General features: G+C 37.6%; 1 protein-coding gene across 1 annotated transcript in view; it reads right to left on the bottom strand.

Annotated features, from left to right (window-relative positions):
* Positions 1–15,265, bottom strand: part of Tenm3 (teneurin transmembrane protein 3) — a 444,870-nt gene that overhangs the window by 407,108 nt on the left and 22,497 nt on the right. Inside the window, exon 2 of the mRNA XM_013023835.1 lies at positions 11,003–11,281. Coding sequence (XP_012879289.1) covers positions 11,003–11,281 — 279 coding nt within the window. The remainder of the gene's footprint in view (positions 1–11,002; positions 11,282–15,265) is intronic.

Below are 15,265 nucleotides of genomic sequence, written 5' to 3'. Positions count from 1 at the left end.
AAATTGTTGGTGTCCCTTGGAGTCATACTAAACACAATCCTGAAGTTCAGGCTCCAAAACCAGTAGCTTCCAGTAGACTCTGGATGTATGAGTATAGTTTAACAGTTCTTTTGAGAGCTATTTTAAATAAAGTATCAATTTTAGATAGGAGTGCACTTCCTTTCCCAAATCTTTCTAGGACATCAAGCTTTAATTCCATCAAATACCAATTTGTACTACATTGACTTGACATTTTGTGTGATTTTAATCAATATTAGACAGAAATGTGTCTTTTTAAGTATGCCTTTTCTACACCAAACACAATATTGAGATAGGGAATATCTAAAAAGACAAGAAGTCTTGAAGAATGGACAGTGGCGTATGTTCCCAAGACCCTTCCATATCCAGTGCTATTCATTTCTCTTTCCTTTTCCTTAGAAGATGCTAAAGCTTCACAAGGTAAAAACATCCCTTCCCTGAGCTCCACAGGAGTGGCTAGCCTAGCTCCCTTATTATTGCTCATTTGAGCACTAGAAAGAAAAATCTCCATTGGCTGTTGTCACATACTAGCCACGCCTACCACACAGAAGTAAACACCTTCCATTCAAAAGATTGGCACTTACTAAGAAAGACTATTAGAAGTCGATTCCTTTGATGACACTCTGTCTCCCTTAGAATCTGTAAATTGATTCTGTTTTCTTTCTGCCTTTAAAGGGAAATCCCTCTATGCTTCTTTCCAGGGTGCTTCTTCTATACTTTTGTGTTAAATATTGGTGAACTCAGGATTCTATCTGCAGACTCTTTTCTCTTTTACTTGCCTTTGGGAATAAGTCTTTGTGGGTCTTGGGAATCTTGTTTCTAAGTAGATATTTCTAAACATAATTGGACTGAAACATATATGGATATGTTTCATATATATAAATATGAATGTGTATATAATTTCCTAATAGATTACTGAGCTGATTAGACACAAACACCTCAAAACAACTGAACCATGTCTGAATATTTTTTATGCTGGTCCTGGTTTGAACTCTGGTCCTGAGCACTAATCCCTGAGCAGTTTTTGCTCAAGGGTAGTATACTCCCATTTGAGCAAGAGTGTCACTTCTGGTAATTGTGATGCTTAGTTGGAATCTCACAGACTTTCCTGCCTTGGCTGGCTTAGAACCACAATCCTCAAATCACAGCTTCCCAAAAAGCTAGGAATACAAGCATGAGCTATAACATCTGGCTGAATTATTAATATCATCAAAATAATATATTTTAAGTCTCAATTTGGGTTATTACATCCTTTGCCTACTTTCATATGAGGGAAGATAGGATTTTAAATTATTTTTAAGATTTTATTGGGATTTTTTTTAAAATAAGGTTTCTAACTAGCCACATGTTTGTAATCCTCAAGCCTCTATTTTTCTAGTGCTTAAATTACAGGCTGGTGCTACCATCTCTGACATGAAAATAGAGAAAATATAGCTTTTAAATTATTTGCCTTCTCTTTGATCTTATGTAATGAATTTGACCACTAAATCTTTTTTATTTTTTATTTTTTCTTTTCTGGTCTTGAGGTTTGAACTCTGGGCCTACGTGCTGTCCCTGAGTTCTTTTTGCTCAAACCTAACCCTCTACCATTTGAACCATGGAGCCACTTCCAGCTTTTTTCTGTGATTTAACTGGCAATAAGAATCTCATAGACTTTCCTGCCCCAGCTGGCTTCCAGCTATGCTCTTTAGATCTCAGCCTCTGAGTAGCTACGATTATAGGTGTAGGCCACCATCTGACTAGTAAATCTTAATTCCAGCTATCTGAATGGATTTTCCTTTCCTCCTTAGGCCTTGAACTTATATATTTTTTCATGTTGATAATGATAATACTATCTGACCCGCCCGTTTCTCCCAAGCCTGAGCTCTGTGTTGGTGAGTTTTCTTTTCTTATATCTTTAAGTAGTTGTACAAAGGCATTACCAAATCAACACATTGTATCTTGATCAATGTATCTTGATCACCGTACTCCCTTTCGTCATTCTTCTCCTTCCCTCCCAATGAATTTTATGTTATGTAACGGAATACCTAAGGCTGGGTATCTCCTAAAGAAGTCTGTTTGGCTCATTGATTCAAAGGCTGAAAGCCCGGGGGGGGGGGCTGCCTATCTGTGCTGCCTGCCTTGAGGATCTCTTGACAGAAACACATTGAGGAGAGAAGCGAAAAGGGAGCCAACCATGAGAGGATGGGAGGCATGAGGCAGTGAGTGGCCTCTCTTCGAACAGGCTTCTCTCACTAAGCGTAGCATGCATCCTTCCTGAGGGGAGAGCCTTCTGTGACCTAATCACCTTCCTCTAGGACCCATCATCTCCAAACATTGCCACACTGGAGCTAAACCTACCCACCAACGAGCCTTTGGGGAGTGAACCACAACCAAATTTGAACAAGTCAACTGCTTCCTCATGTAACAACAACTTTGTTTCCAGGCTCAGATACTGGGAGAGGTGAGCACAATTGGCGACCAAGCCCATGTCTCTACAGACGACTTCTGGGTATGTCCAGGGAAGACTTGGCACAGTCTCAACTCTCAGGTGCTCTGGGTTCCACAGGATGGACGTTCGGCTTTAGGAACAGTCCCCAACGCTTTCACCTGTGCTGAGTGCATAGGAGCTTTAAGTCTCTGCTCCAACACTACCTCCTTCCTCCTCTGTATAATGTCCTCTCCTCTCCTCTTCCTAAAGTCCTCAATTTGCTAGGTGCTCACAGGGACATTGCATATTTTGCTGTAATAACACTTACCATATTAAAATCCAATTACGTGTCTACTTACCTATCTGTCCAACTAGCCTGGGAGTTTCTAGAGGTCAGGAACTACATCTTATTAAATTTTGTTTTTCCACACTTGGTACAATAGTCAGCATTTATTATTCATTGGATGAAGACATGGTTATTATACTAAACAAAAAAATCAATTCAATAAGCCACATCCAAACTTTATTCAATTTTTAGTTTCCGTGTGACTTAAAATAATATCTAAGTCAAGGTAACAGTCCTCAGACATTCTTAATTACCCTTTGCTGAAGTAGGTATGCATTTGTTACTCATTTCAATATCCATCCAAATAGCTTTTACATTTAGTTTATGTACAGTCTAGTCATTACAGAAGATAATCTGAAGTCAACCAGTAAATAGAAGAAAATTTCAATATAGTGAAGCTGTCTTTCAAAGTACTCAGTAAATAATGTATTAAGATTTTCACATATAAAGGTCTATCTGTATGAAATGTTAATAAGCAAAATTACTATGTCTTAATAAAATTATTCTTTAAACTAGCACACACAAAAATTCAGTTAGTTGTTTTTCAAACACTTGAATACACTCAGAATGGCAAATAAAACTAAGGTTCTATGGCTTTAACATTTATGTTTTTCTGTTTCAGTGATAATTACATCAATAAATCTGATTCAGCAATCACTGCCGTTCAATTCATTAATTAAAACAATTTTACTGCTGCTGCTGAGATTTTTCAAGGATATCAAAAACACATTCAAAAATCAAAATCACATACATCATCAATTTTGATAGGTATATAGAATACTTCTCTTCAATTTCAGCTCTGTAACTAACAGAATAGACAGAATCTCAACAGAGATAGCTTATACTCTACTTCAGAAAAAAAAATACCTCAAAGAGCTGAATGCCAGTGTTTCATGCCTATAATCCTATCTACTCAAGAAGATGAAATCTGAGGATCATGGTTCAAAACCAGCCCAGGAAAAAAAGTCTGGAGGATCTTATCTCCAATCAATCAGCAACAAACCAGAAGTGGGGGCCTGGCTCAAGTGGTAGAGCATCATCCTTGAGCAAAATTAAAAAAAAAAGGCTGAGCAAAAGCAAGAACAGAAGGCCCTGATTTCAAGCCCTAGTACTGACATACGGAAAAAATAAACACTTAGAACTTGAGATGAGTTTAATTGAAATGTGATAGTAAACTGATCAGTTTATTGAAAATCCTTTTAGGTTGGAAATATATAAATGTATATAGATGCTTAAACAATAGCGATGATAGTAGATTTTTACAAGGTGTAATGGGTACTGTTTAATAATGCTAAATGATAGGTTTGTGGGCATAGAAACATGATCAGGACCATGCTTCAAGGTCAACTGGGACAAAAAAAAATCAACAGTTCAGGTGACTGCTGCGGTTACACAGAAAACAATGTCTGTGATACCAGATATGCAAAAGGCATTGGTAGGTGGAACAGTCTGATATCAGCAAAAAGGCCTGAGAATGTGTCTAACGTTGTAGACACCTGACAAATAAGTGCTAGGTCCTAATTTCAAACTCTAATGCTGCCCCAATTTTTTCATTTAAATCATAACTTCTATGCTTAAGAGTGAGTTGTACGTATCTATGAAATGAATATATTTCATCTTTAATGAAAAAATGGTAGCTTTTGCTCAGAATGACAAGTTGCAATTGAATCCATGAATTTATGTGTACCAAGGCAATACAATTATTTGTATGTATTAGAAACGATCTAGCTGTGTTTTGCAAGATAGCAACCTAACTCTGAGCTTGATTTAGTGAACACAGACATTACTTTGGCTATTTTTTTGACATTTTGGAGCACCTAAAACATTAAATGTAATTTACAACAGCAGATGATGCCAGACCTGACCTCTGCATGCCAGAAGTGGATCTGTGATGGAATTTACACTTACTTTATAACTTAATATTTCTAGCTGACTCTCTTTAAATTAGAATACCATCGAAGGAGCATTTATTTCTTACAGCAATCAGGAATACCATCTTTGTTCTCACAACCAACTTTTAAAGAGGGCTGAAAGAAAGGTTTGGAAGTAAAGTTAAAAGAGCGGAATTAACCTATTGAAGCAAAACCTACATTTCTCTTTGACAAACCCAAAATACTAGTCCCTTTGTGAAAAGAGCCAGCCTATCCTGACAAGTGACATCACTGGGTACTCTAGTGCAATTAGTGGCTTTTCCCAAGCCCTTCTAGGATTTAATTGGTAATGGAATAGCTATAGGCTCTTCCATTTCTTCCCTCTCACCTAGATCTAACTGCTCAGAAGAAGAAGAAATAGCAGCACCCACATCTCCAGAGAACACACTCATCCTGACACAGTATTTTGGATTGCAAAGTAGCTCAGGTTCTCTGGTGAAAGCTTGATGTAAATGGTACGATCACAACAATTTATCAGATTGGTTTTAAGAGACAGAACTTTCTTTGTCCCCCATAAAGTACAATAACTTAAACTTTTAGACCAAATCTCTCTGCGTGGGAAGTCTACTTTTTAAATGCTTATTTCATAGGACAACTAAAATTGATTCATTGAAAAGTGTTTTTGCTGTACAAAGTAAGTATCTGCTACACGAAAAAAAATGTTAAAGAATGAAATTGAATATTATACCCTTTGGGTGAGTCAAATTAGTCCTTAATACTTCTGTATCATGCACAATTAGTGTGGTATGAGTGGGGTCCTACAACAGGTACATTGCAAAGACCCTAGATGAGAACTCAAGTCTTATGGGAATGATTTATTTTATTGTGTGAACTGATGAGCCTTTTAATTGACTGGCTGTCTAAGTAACATGCCTTTCAGGGAAATACTACTTTTGAAATTTCCTTTGGCCAGGAGGAGAAGGAGCATGCTAAAGTCTTTGAAGTCTGCAGCCGTTAGACTAATTATCAGCACCATTCCATGCCCGTTCGTTTAATTACAGTACATTAAAAAGGATGTGGGCTTGGGGAGAAAAATAAGAGAGTCAATACGTGGTGACCGAAATTCTAGACTATGTACTTTATCATTATGTATTTTCTGAGAAAGGCCATTTTTCCCCTTCTTACAAAGATGGGACTGATGCAGACAGAGGAAAGGTAAAACAGAAGTAGGAGAGATGCCGGGGCATCGAGGGAGCGTTGTTTGTGGGCCCAAATTAGATTGGGGTCTGGTATTATTTATTTATGTTCATGATATAATATTCTACCTTTACCAATAATAATAAAGACACCTGATCACTGATAGCTCTCCAGATACCAGGGGAACTGGTATTCTAAGTATAATATACACTTCAACTCTATTAATCTTCACCAAAGCCCTATCTTGATGGGGAATTATATGTACTGCTCTCTCTATTTTCCCCTGTAGACAGACCAGAATAGGAAGTCAATGTGACTTGCCCTAGGTCACATATCTGGGGGCAGGGGGGGGGGAAACCAAGTAGCTTGTGTCTGGACACCATTTTTCAACTAAGGTCCTCAATGAAGGCTCTTATGCCATTAATTCATAGTAAGGAAGAATGGCAGTGCCAACTTTTCCTAGCCTGCCTGATACTAAAGCTCATCTTTTCTGATCAAAGGTCATCAATGAGAGGTGAAGGAAGGAAGGCAGCGCAAAGGAGCAAGGTGAGAGACCTACCCAATAAGAGAGAACACCCCACAGTTGTGAAATGAAGTTCACAGGGTAACAGGCCAGCAAGGGAAGGCTGCATTCATTTGACTACTGACCCCTGTGTTTTTTTTTTAAATACAGACATCTTTTCTGATACCAGTTTCTAAATGATAAAGAGCAAGCAGCTTCTGAGAAATGACACCCATGCAAACATTTTTTTAAGCCTTAAAGATTAATGCTTTGTGAAGTAAGGAATCCTTTGTTCCTGACATTTAAATAGATATTCAGAATCCAGATCAGATTATTTGCAAAGCTGGATAGTGGGAGTTTAGTCTTTAAAGGGGCTTTTAAGCATACATCAGAGGCCTAAAATAATGCAGAATGTACTGGCAATGTCACTCTATCATATTATTTTGTACCTTTCAATACCATTCATTCATTCATGCATGCATGCATACCACACATCCCTGATGCATGGCAGGTGATCATAAACTTAATTCGGAAACTCAATATACTGTACATTTTTCCCCTCTAAAATTCTGCTTAACTTCAAATTCTCATGGCTTGTAAAAAGTTAACTTTTGCAAAATAATGGGTGTTATCACTTGTTTTGAATGTCTGCCAACATGGAGATGTGTACATGGCATGGCCCAAATGTTCCTTTACTCCTGGGATGCACCGGCCATCAAGATTTCATTAGCCACACAGCAGTTCTAACACCTTCTTCATTTGAACTGTTGGCCTCTTTATCAATAAATAAATGAAATCTAATTTCATATAGTGACTAAACCCTTCTTTGAAGTTGTAACTAGGACGTCAGGTGTTCTGTTTGAATAATTTTACAAATGTTGAATAACATCTTTTTCAGGGGAAAACGGTCCATTCACAGTTCTCCTGAATGATAAAAAAAGTCAGTGCAAGCTTCCAAGTTAACTGGAATGAAAATAAATCAGTGTCTGGGTTCTAAATTACCTTCATTTCGGTGAGTTACATTACCCCATCCTTCCTGTTTCAACCTTCACTGACATAAAAAGGCTACCAAAGAAACATTTCACGACAACAACAAATAAATGAGGCCATAAAATATTGAGGAGTCAGAGAAAAATGTAAGTGGAAACCTAACACTTTCAGTGTTCGAGTAACTTAAAATACATAAGGAGAATAGAACTTAATTATTTAGTTATCAGAAATATTTGACTAGATGTAGAAATAGAAATAAAATATGACTTGAACATATTATTTATAAAGATGCTGGAAGAACTTTTATATAATTGTAAATTGTAGTTCTTATGAGAACCCAGGAATAAATAAATTGTTGCAGGTCCTTACTGAATTCTACTTTAATGAACCTTTGACCTTTGTGAATAATCACTGATATTTCATAGCAATGAAATTAATCTGAAATGTTCCTATGGATATACATATTAGAAACATATGAAATAGCCACTACTCATTAGGATACTGTTTTCTTTCCTCTGGTTTTCTCTCTTAAACTCATCCCAGAAGAAATTCTTAAGACCATCAAAATGTTGTTTAAAAAACAAAAAACAAACCTTGAGAAAAGAGCAAACACAAGAGCACAAATGAGCCCTGTCCAGCTCAACAAACCGCTTTTGATGTTTTATACTCTATGATTAATTGATCTGTATATTCTCATTAATACTCTTCCCTCCCCCCTCCTCTTTTCCCCCCTCTCTCTCCTTATCTGTCTACATTCTCCTTCATTTCCACCCTGGGGAGAAAGGCAAGGGCGCAACTTCTCTTGACTTTCCACCACTGTATAAGCAAGGTCTAGGAGATTAGCAGGCAAAGAAATTCCTCCTCTAGTTAATAATAATCCAATAATAATGCAAATGGAAACAGACAGTGGCATGAGAAACTCATATCTTCCTTCTCTCTTCTCAATCTTTAGATATTATGTACAGCTAACTAGAGATGACTAAGTTTGTCTTGCATTTTTTTCTAGAATAGAAGAAAAAAAATGGTACACATTGGAAATTTACCATGAGATAGTTCTAATAGAATTTCAAAAATGATTAATTTATATCTTATCAACATATAGTTATGATAGCAAAGTATATTTGTTATTAGATAGAGAAAAGATATGCTATAAAAATTTTCGGAGGAATCAGAAAGAGCGACATCGCCCATTTGTTAGGAAATGGAAAGACTTGGAAAAAAATTATATTAAGCGAAGTAAGCCAGGCCCAAAGAAACATAGGTCCCATGGCTTCCCTTATTTGCAATAACTAGTATAAGTATAGGACAAGCAGAAAAAGTCAAAAGCTATGTACATATAACCATATAAGATAATGCTAAGCAAAATGAACCCCAAGATAGGGAAACAACTTGTTTTTTTCTTTCTTGCTATTGTTTTTAATGTATCTAAAATGTACTATGATATTTTTTTTCTCTTGTATGTTCCTCCCCCACAGTATAACCCCGGTTTTCACTGTATTTGATGCCCTGCATGTTGTATATACAGTTTTCTAATTTGGGGAGGGGAAGGGAAATAAAATCCTGAAACAAGGATACAGGTTGACCTATTGTAACAATGACATTTACAACACACTATGTTGAAAACGAACTTTACAACTTTGGGGGGAGAAAGGGGAGTTGGGGAGGTGGCACAAGAAGGGATAGTAGGGGAAAAACCAAGGAGGTGGTAACAATGCTCAATAGGAAATGCACTCATTACCTTACTCATGTAACTGCAACCCTTCTGTATACTATTTTTACAATTAAATACACAAAAAAATTGGGGAGGAAAGGGCAAATTGACCCACTGTGAAAAATAACTACATGAATGAATAATTACATGAATGAAGTAGGATGTAAGTCATCAGAACCAAGTTCAGTATCTTGCTACATCCTTCCTTCCTCTTTCCTTCCTTCCTTCTTTCCTTCCTTCCTTCCTTCCTTCCTGTCTTTCTTTCCTCCTTCCTTCCTTTCTTTCTTCCTTTCTTTCTTTCTTTCTTTCTTTCTTTCTTTCTTTCTTTCTTTCTTTCTTTCTTTCTTTCTTTCTTTCTTCCTTTCTTTCCTTTTTGTATATTTTAGCAAAATAGAATGTATTATTTGACTAACCCCATGTACATGCAATTGCTCAAGGTGTGTTATCCAAGTGAATACTGATAGGAATGATAACTAGGTATGGTTAATGTAAGTAACTGTAAGTAGGTAAGATTAATGACTAATGAATCTTCTCTGAAAACTGCTAGAAACATGGGATTTACGGGTGAATGGATTAGCTGGAGGAAATGTTAGCAGCCAGACTTAAAACTTCATTTTGTCCAGAAGAATTCTTCTTGGGGGCTGGGATAAAGCCAGCCTCCACCAAGAACCTACACTTCCAAAATGAGATATGGAGTGGTATGTTTTAATTGATCTTTACTTGGATTTAATGCACTAAAATATTCCAATGGTTTAAATTAGACTTTCATTCTCCACTCATAGTGAGTACCTAATAAGCACTGGGAACATCATACTATGACTTAGCTGCAACTGCAAGCTGATCACAGATCTGCAATCCTATTACACAGCAAAGAGGACAAGCTTGTTCAGTAAATACTAACAACAGGATATGATTAAGAAAACCGCCATCTTTCTTTTCACATGGCCTGCGAGTCTTCTATTTTTCATTGTTTTTTCTTTGTGATGCATTGGATACACACAACATTAACAAACCAGGCTGGAACAGTAATAAATTCTGTTAATATTAAAAACAGAAGGAGAAATGTTTTGGCTGTTTTCTGGAAAGTTGGTGCTGATGTTCCCTTTTTGTGCTAGGAACAACACTGACTAAAACTTAAGGTTCCTTTTGAATTTATTGTTGCATCTAAATTAACTTTTTACATCTTATTTCCACACTGGCAATTGGACAGAAGTACCAGTCATTGCTTGTGCCATTGCTCTTACAATATGCAAAGCTGCTGTTTGTCTATCCTTCAATCCAATTTTTGTGTGTGGATTTAACTGCATCGTCATTCAGTTCCCAAAGAACATCAAAAGCCACACTGCACCCCCCCTTCTTTACCAAACTTTCAACTGCTTTCATCAACGCAAAGTTTAAAGCATGATCAAATTTGTTCTTCAATCACTTGAGCCTTGTTAATAATCTATTCTGTGTGCTTACTCATCCGTTCTAAGATTCTGAAACTTCTTTAAGATATTTTTCAAGAGCAGTCTACAAAGACATCTTTGATTGCTAGCTGGCTCTGGGGTAAACTTTATCAACACTTGGTCTGATTCTCCACCGAGGCTAACAGGTGACAAAGTCCAAGATCAGTCAATCTTTTCTCTCTTTTTCTAATCTTTTCTCTCTTTGTGTCTGTACATGATTAAAGTGTTTTTCGAAACTATAGCTCACACTTCACAGACTGCTTGCATAATTTAACCACCTGATGTCAAATATTGATTTCTGCATCTCCCCCACACCCCAGGAGGATAAAAACATATTCAAGGGCATTTCTTGGGTTCTACTGCATGAAAACAAAAAGAGAAAGAAAGATGGGAGGAAGGAATAGAGAAAACACAAACCATAGTCAACCAAAACAGATAGAACGCCAATACAGTAAATTTAAAAGAAATAAAAAGGAAGAAAGAAAAGGAAAGAAAAAAAAGAAACTTACCAGTGTCACTGTCGGACTTGTTTTCGTGCTCTGTGTCGGTCAGGGTGAGGGCTGAGTTGGACCGACTTGACAGGCAGGAGCTGCGGCCTGATTTGACCCCCCTGCCCCAAAGTCTCATGGCATGCTCTGGGGACATCACTGCTTCATTTTCAGTATCAGCATCTGACCCTGCACTGATAGAGTAACCTCTGTGAGGGAGCCCCATTTCCGCACAAAAGGCCAGTCCTCTTCGAGTTGCTGGTTCACAAACTCCTAACTGCCTTAGGGTAAAATTCTGTCCTAATTAGGGGGAGAAAAAGAACAACTAGTAAGTATATGAATAGTGTTAGCTTCAGTTTAGTTGTTTCTTATTACGATTACTTTTTACAGAAAATCTCCCTGAAACAAACACTCAAGCATTCAAGCCTTGTCACTGTCAGCATCAGGTGTTAACGTTAGCTTCGCATGACATATGCTCAAGTTGGTAATTACGGGGTGGGGGAGTCCCAATACTGAATGAGAGTCCACTGGCTCCATCTCAACTGTCTAAACCCATCAGCCCTTCTGGAGAGACGGCCCAATGGCCAGACCATGAACACTAACCCAGAGGAAAGATTCATTACTACTGGCAAAATTTTGTTGTGCAGATTTGTAAGGCAATAGTAATGGTCAAAACTGTGTTCTATGATCTGATTCCAGACTTCAGATAGGAGATTTTCCTATCCAGATGTCATTCTTTGAGAGAAAAATAAGTAAGGTGTCCCTTAAGAATAAGTGATTGGATGCAAATATGGTGAAATATTAAAATAAATTGTGTTCCAATGTGAATAATCTCAGCATAAATGCTAAAAATGAATGCTGTTAGTTTTTAAAAACCAAGAGTGTTTTATTGTTTATTATTTATTCTCTTTAGTTTATTGTTTACTTCAGCAAATAAACATATACTCTTTGTGTGTGCGCGTGTGTGCACATGTGTGTGTATTACACATTAAAGTGAAAAATTACAGCATACTTTGGATTATCTTTAACTTCCTAGACTTTTCACTGTAATGAACACCTGGAAACCTCTGTATTGATCAGAGTAAACCAATTTTTGTAAATAAAGTGCACTCTAAAAATACAGTGGGAGTCTGATGTATTTAAAAATTAATGATGAAATCAAGTTCCCTGAAAAATAAATGGCTGTGAACTCTGCAGGCCTTTACTAATAAATTGAGCATACTGAAACTCATGACACTGCAATAACTTAAAGCAAAAGTGTTTAAATTAGATGGCACTTTAAAATGACGGCTGTTATTAATGACTTTTGCAGTCCCGTGTTTATTGTTGGAGTCTCACATTTGTTTTATATGGGTGAAAAGAGGTGAGAAAAATATTTGTTTGGAGGATACAGATATATGGCTTTCCTATTTCTTATCTAGTGTCCAACCATGGCAGAGGCTGAGATTTGGGAACCTGACTCAAGTACACACAAGGAATAAGGGAACACATAGACGGATTTACATGTAACTACTTAAGCAAACCTTTTAAGAAAATGAAGCATTTATACAGCTCATCATTTTAACTTGCCTATTTCTCTCTTATCCTCACAATTTAAAGTTAATTGCTAATAGGGGAAACTGTAATTTTTAAAAAGGGCATTATAATAAACTATGTGTGACAAAATAACATGTTGAATCTTGTAGAAGATCAATGAAGCATGATATACAATATTGTAAATAGTTGGTTGTAAAGATATTTACCCTGTCTAGGACTTAGTATATTTTAACTAGTGTAGTTAATTGCTTTATTGCTGTGGTCCTATCAGAGGTTGAAAGCAGCCTTATTTCGGTTAGACTTCCCAATGGATTTCAGCAATGCCAATAATAAATAATGAAAAGTTTGCTACAATTAGTGGCAAATCAAACTGTGCTTAACATGAAGATGGGAATATCCATCAGAACAAAAAAGGTATAAAAAATGGAAAAATTTCTTCCCTCTGGACAGTAAGAAAATCAGCAACACTATCAGGATTAAAAAAAAATTAGTGTGGATTTTATTTCTGAAAGGCAAACCTAAAGATTAGGGTAATGGCATTGTGGAAGCTAATGGAATTACTGTGCAAGAGTTTACTCGCTGCTCTTTACATGTCACATTTAAAATGTGGGAGAACTTTAACATTTTTAAATAGTACTATGCCACAGGTAGAATTTTTCAAAAGAAGAACGTACCCCTCTCCTGTTTGGAGAGACGTCCATATTTACATTCCAGACTCAAAAGAGAAAAGTTAAAAGATGGAAGGAAGAAATGTTCTTTCTAATCCCTGAAGTGTAACTTGAAACACTCTGCAATGATTGACATGTCCCCCTATGACATCTTGATGCAGAAACCTAGGAGTTGCAACCTGTTTTCCAGGTATGTAAACACAGCTTACTTCTCAGCTAAATATCACACTGTCCTCCAAACTCCAGACCCTCTGACCCTGCCTTGTCAGCACCTCTCCAGAACTTAACTCTCTTTACAGCGCTTGTGAAATTCAAACCAGAAAGCAACACACCTGCAGGAACACACTTGGGGGGCTTTTTACCTGAATTTAAAAAGTTGACTTTTGTTTTGGAGGAATGAACACTAAACATGGCCTCTGATGAACCTACATCAAAGCCTCTCACTAGCTTTGTCCAAATCACTTCGCCAGTATGTTTCATCTTTCAGAGCTCCCATGACTTAGTTTAAGAAATGGCTTGTGTCGGGTTTCTTAAATTATTATCATTATTTGTTTGTGGTACTGGGGATAGAACCCAAGGCCTCCCTTCTGCTAACTAGCCATATACCATACTGTTTGAGCCACCACCCTCTATCCCAAGAGATTATTAATATAAATGTGGTCAAGTGGCTTAAAAATACATACCTTGACAGACATAATTAATAACCACAGAGAAGTATATCATTTAACAGTGGGGAAAGATTCATTTTCTAATCACTTGCCACTGCAAAACCAAAGTTATCTTTTCCTTAAGTAATTATCTTCCTCTAAAAATTATCTGCCTCCCCACTTTACAGGGCTATCCATTCTCTTCTTTGGTTAGGAGTTTTTAATTTTAGGATACTTTGATCTTTGGCAGCTTGAAGTTTGGACTCAGAAGGGCCTTGAGCATGCTAGGCTGAGCCATGCCTCCAGCCCTGATTTTCACTGTGATTTTTAGGACAGGGTCTTACTTCCCACTGGAGTAAAGGCCTGAGCCACTTACTCCCCTATGGTTAGGTTTCCCATCATCGCTGGGATACCAGGTACATGTCCTCACATCCAGCCTCCTTCCGTGGAGACAGAATCTCACAGACTTTTTCTGCCTAAGCTGGCCTGGAACATAAGCCCTCCCTATCCTAGCCTCCCATGTAGTTTGGGATGACAGGCCCCTGCCACTACATTGAGCTATGGGTTGAGAAGACAGCTCTCATGAGCTTTCTGCCTGGGCTGGCCTCAAACCACTGTCCTCTTGTTTCTCATCCTCCCAAGTAGCTCTGATTAGGATCCCTTGTTTTAATGCAGGTTCTCTTGGGGAGATCTAGCTCTTAAACAAGAACAAGTTAGTCTATTGAATTAGTCCCCATGACCTAGCAATATTTACTAAGATTATGCTAATGAAAAACATATGCAGCTTGGACAGATATGAAAGATGGAAAGGGCTCTGTGGTAGAGCGCTTGCCTTGCATGCCTGAGGCCCTGGATTCGATTCCTCAGCACCACATAAGCAAAAAGAAAAAAGCTGAAAGTGGCACTGTGGCTCAAATGGTAGAGCGCTAGCCTTGAGCTGAAGAGATGAGGGGCAGCGCCCAGGCCCAGAGTTCAGGCCCCACGACCAGACCCCCCCCCCAAAAAAAAAGATGGAAAGAAGAAAGTTTCTTGACTTGTAGCAGAGATGGTGGGTAAGAGACAGAGGAGGTGAGAGACATGATTTTTGCTTTAGGAAGGCCTCTTAGGCAATGTAGAGAAGTAAACAAAGGTTGGAAAACTACTCTTGGGAACAAGCTGAACACTTGCTTAGAGTCAGGTTCAAGATTTAATATTCCAGGTTTTTTTCTTCTTACTTTCCACTTTTTCTCCAAAAAAACTGTATGTTCTTTCAGCACTACCTGATGTGTGTTTTTGCCCTTCCCTGTCTTAATATTAATTCTGTTTGGCTAAGTCTGGCAAAAAAGTACTTATCTCCTACACTTTGAGTTTTGGTAACCTTGATCAGCAGAGCCAACAGCAGTTTCCCATTACAATTTGAAACAGTACCAAAACAATAAATCTTAACAAGATGG

This window comes from Dipodomys ordii, unplaced genomic scaffold (assembly GCF_000151885.1).
Source record: "Dipodomys ordii isolate 6190 unplaced genomic scaffold, Dord_2.0 Scaffold4, whole genome shotgun sequence".
NCBI lineage: Eukaryota > Metazoa > Chordata > Mammalia > Rodentia > Heteromyidae > Dipodomys > Dipodomys ordii.
Note: the sequence above shows the minus strand (reverse complement) of the source record. Positions and strands in the feature narration are given on the sequence as shown.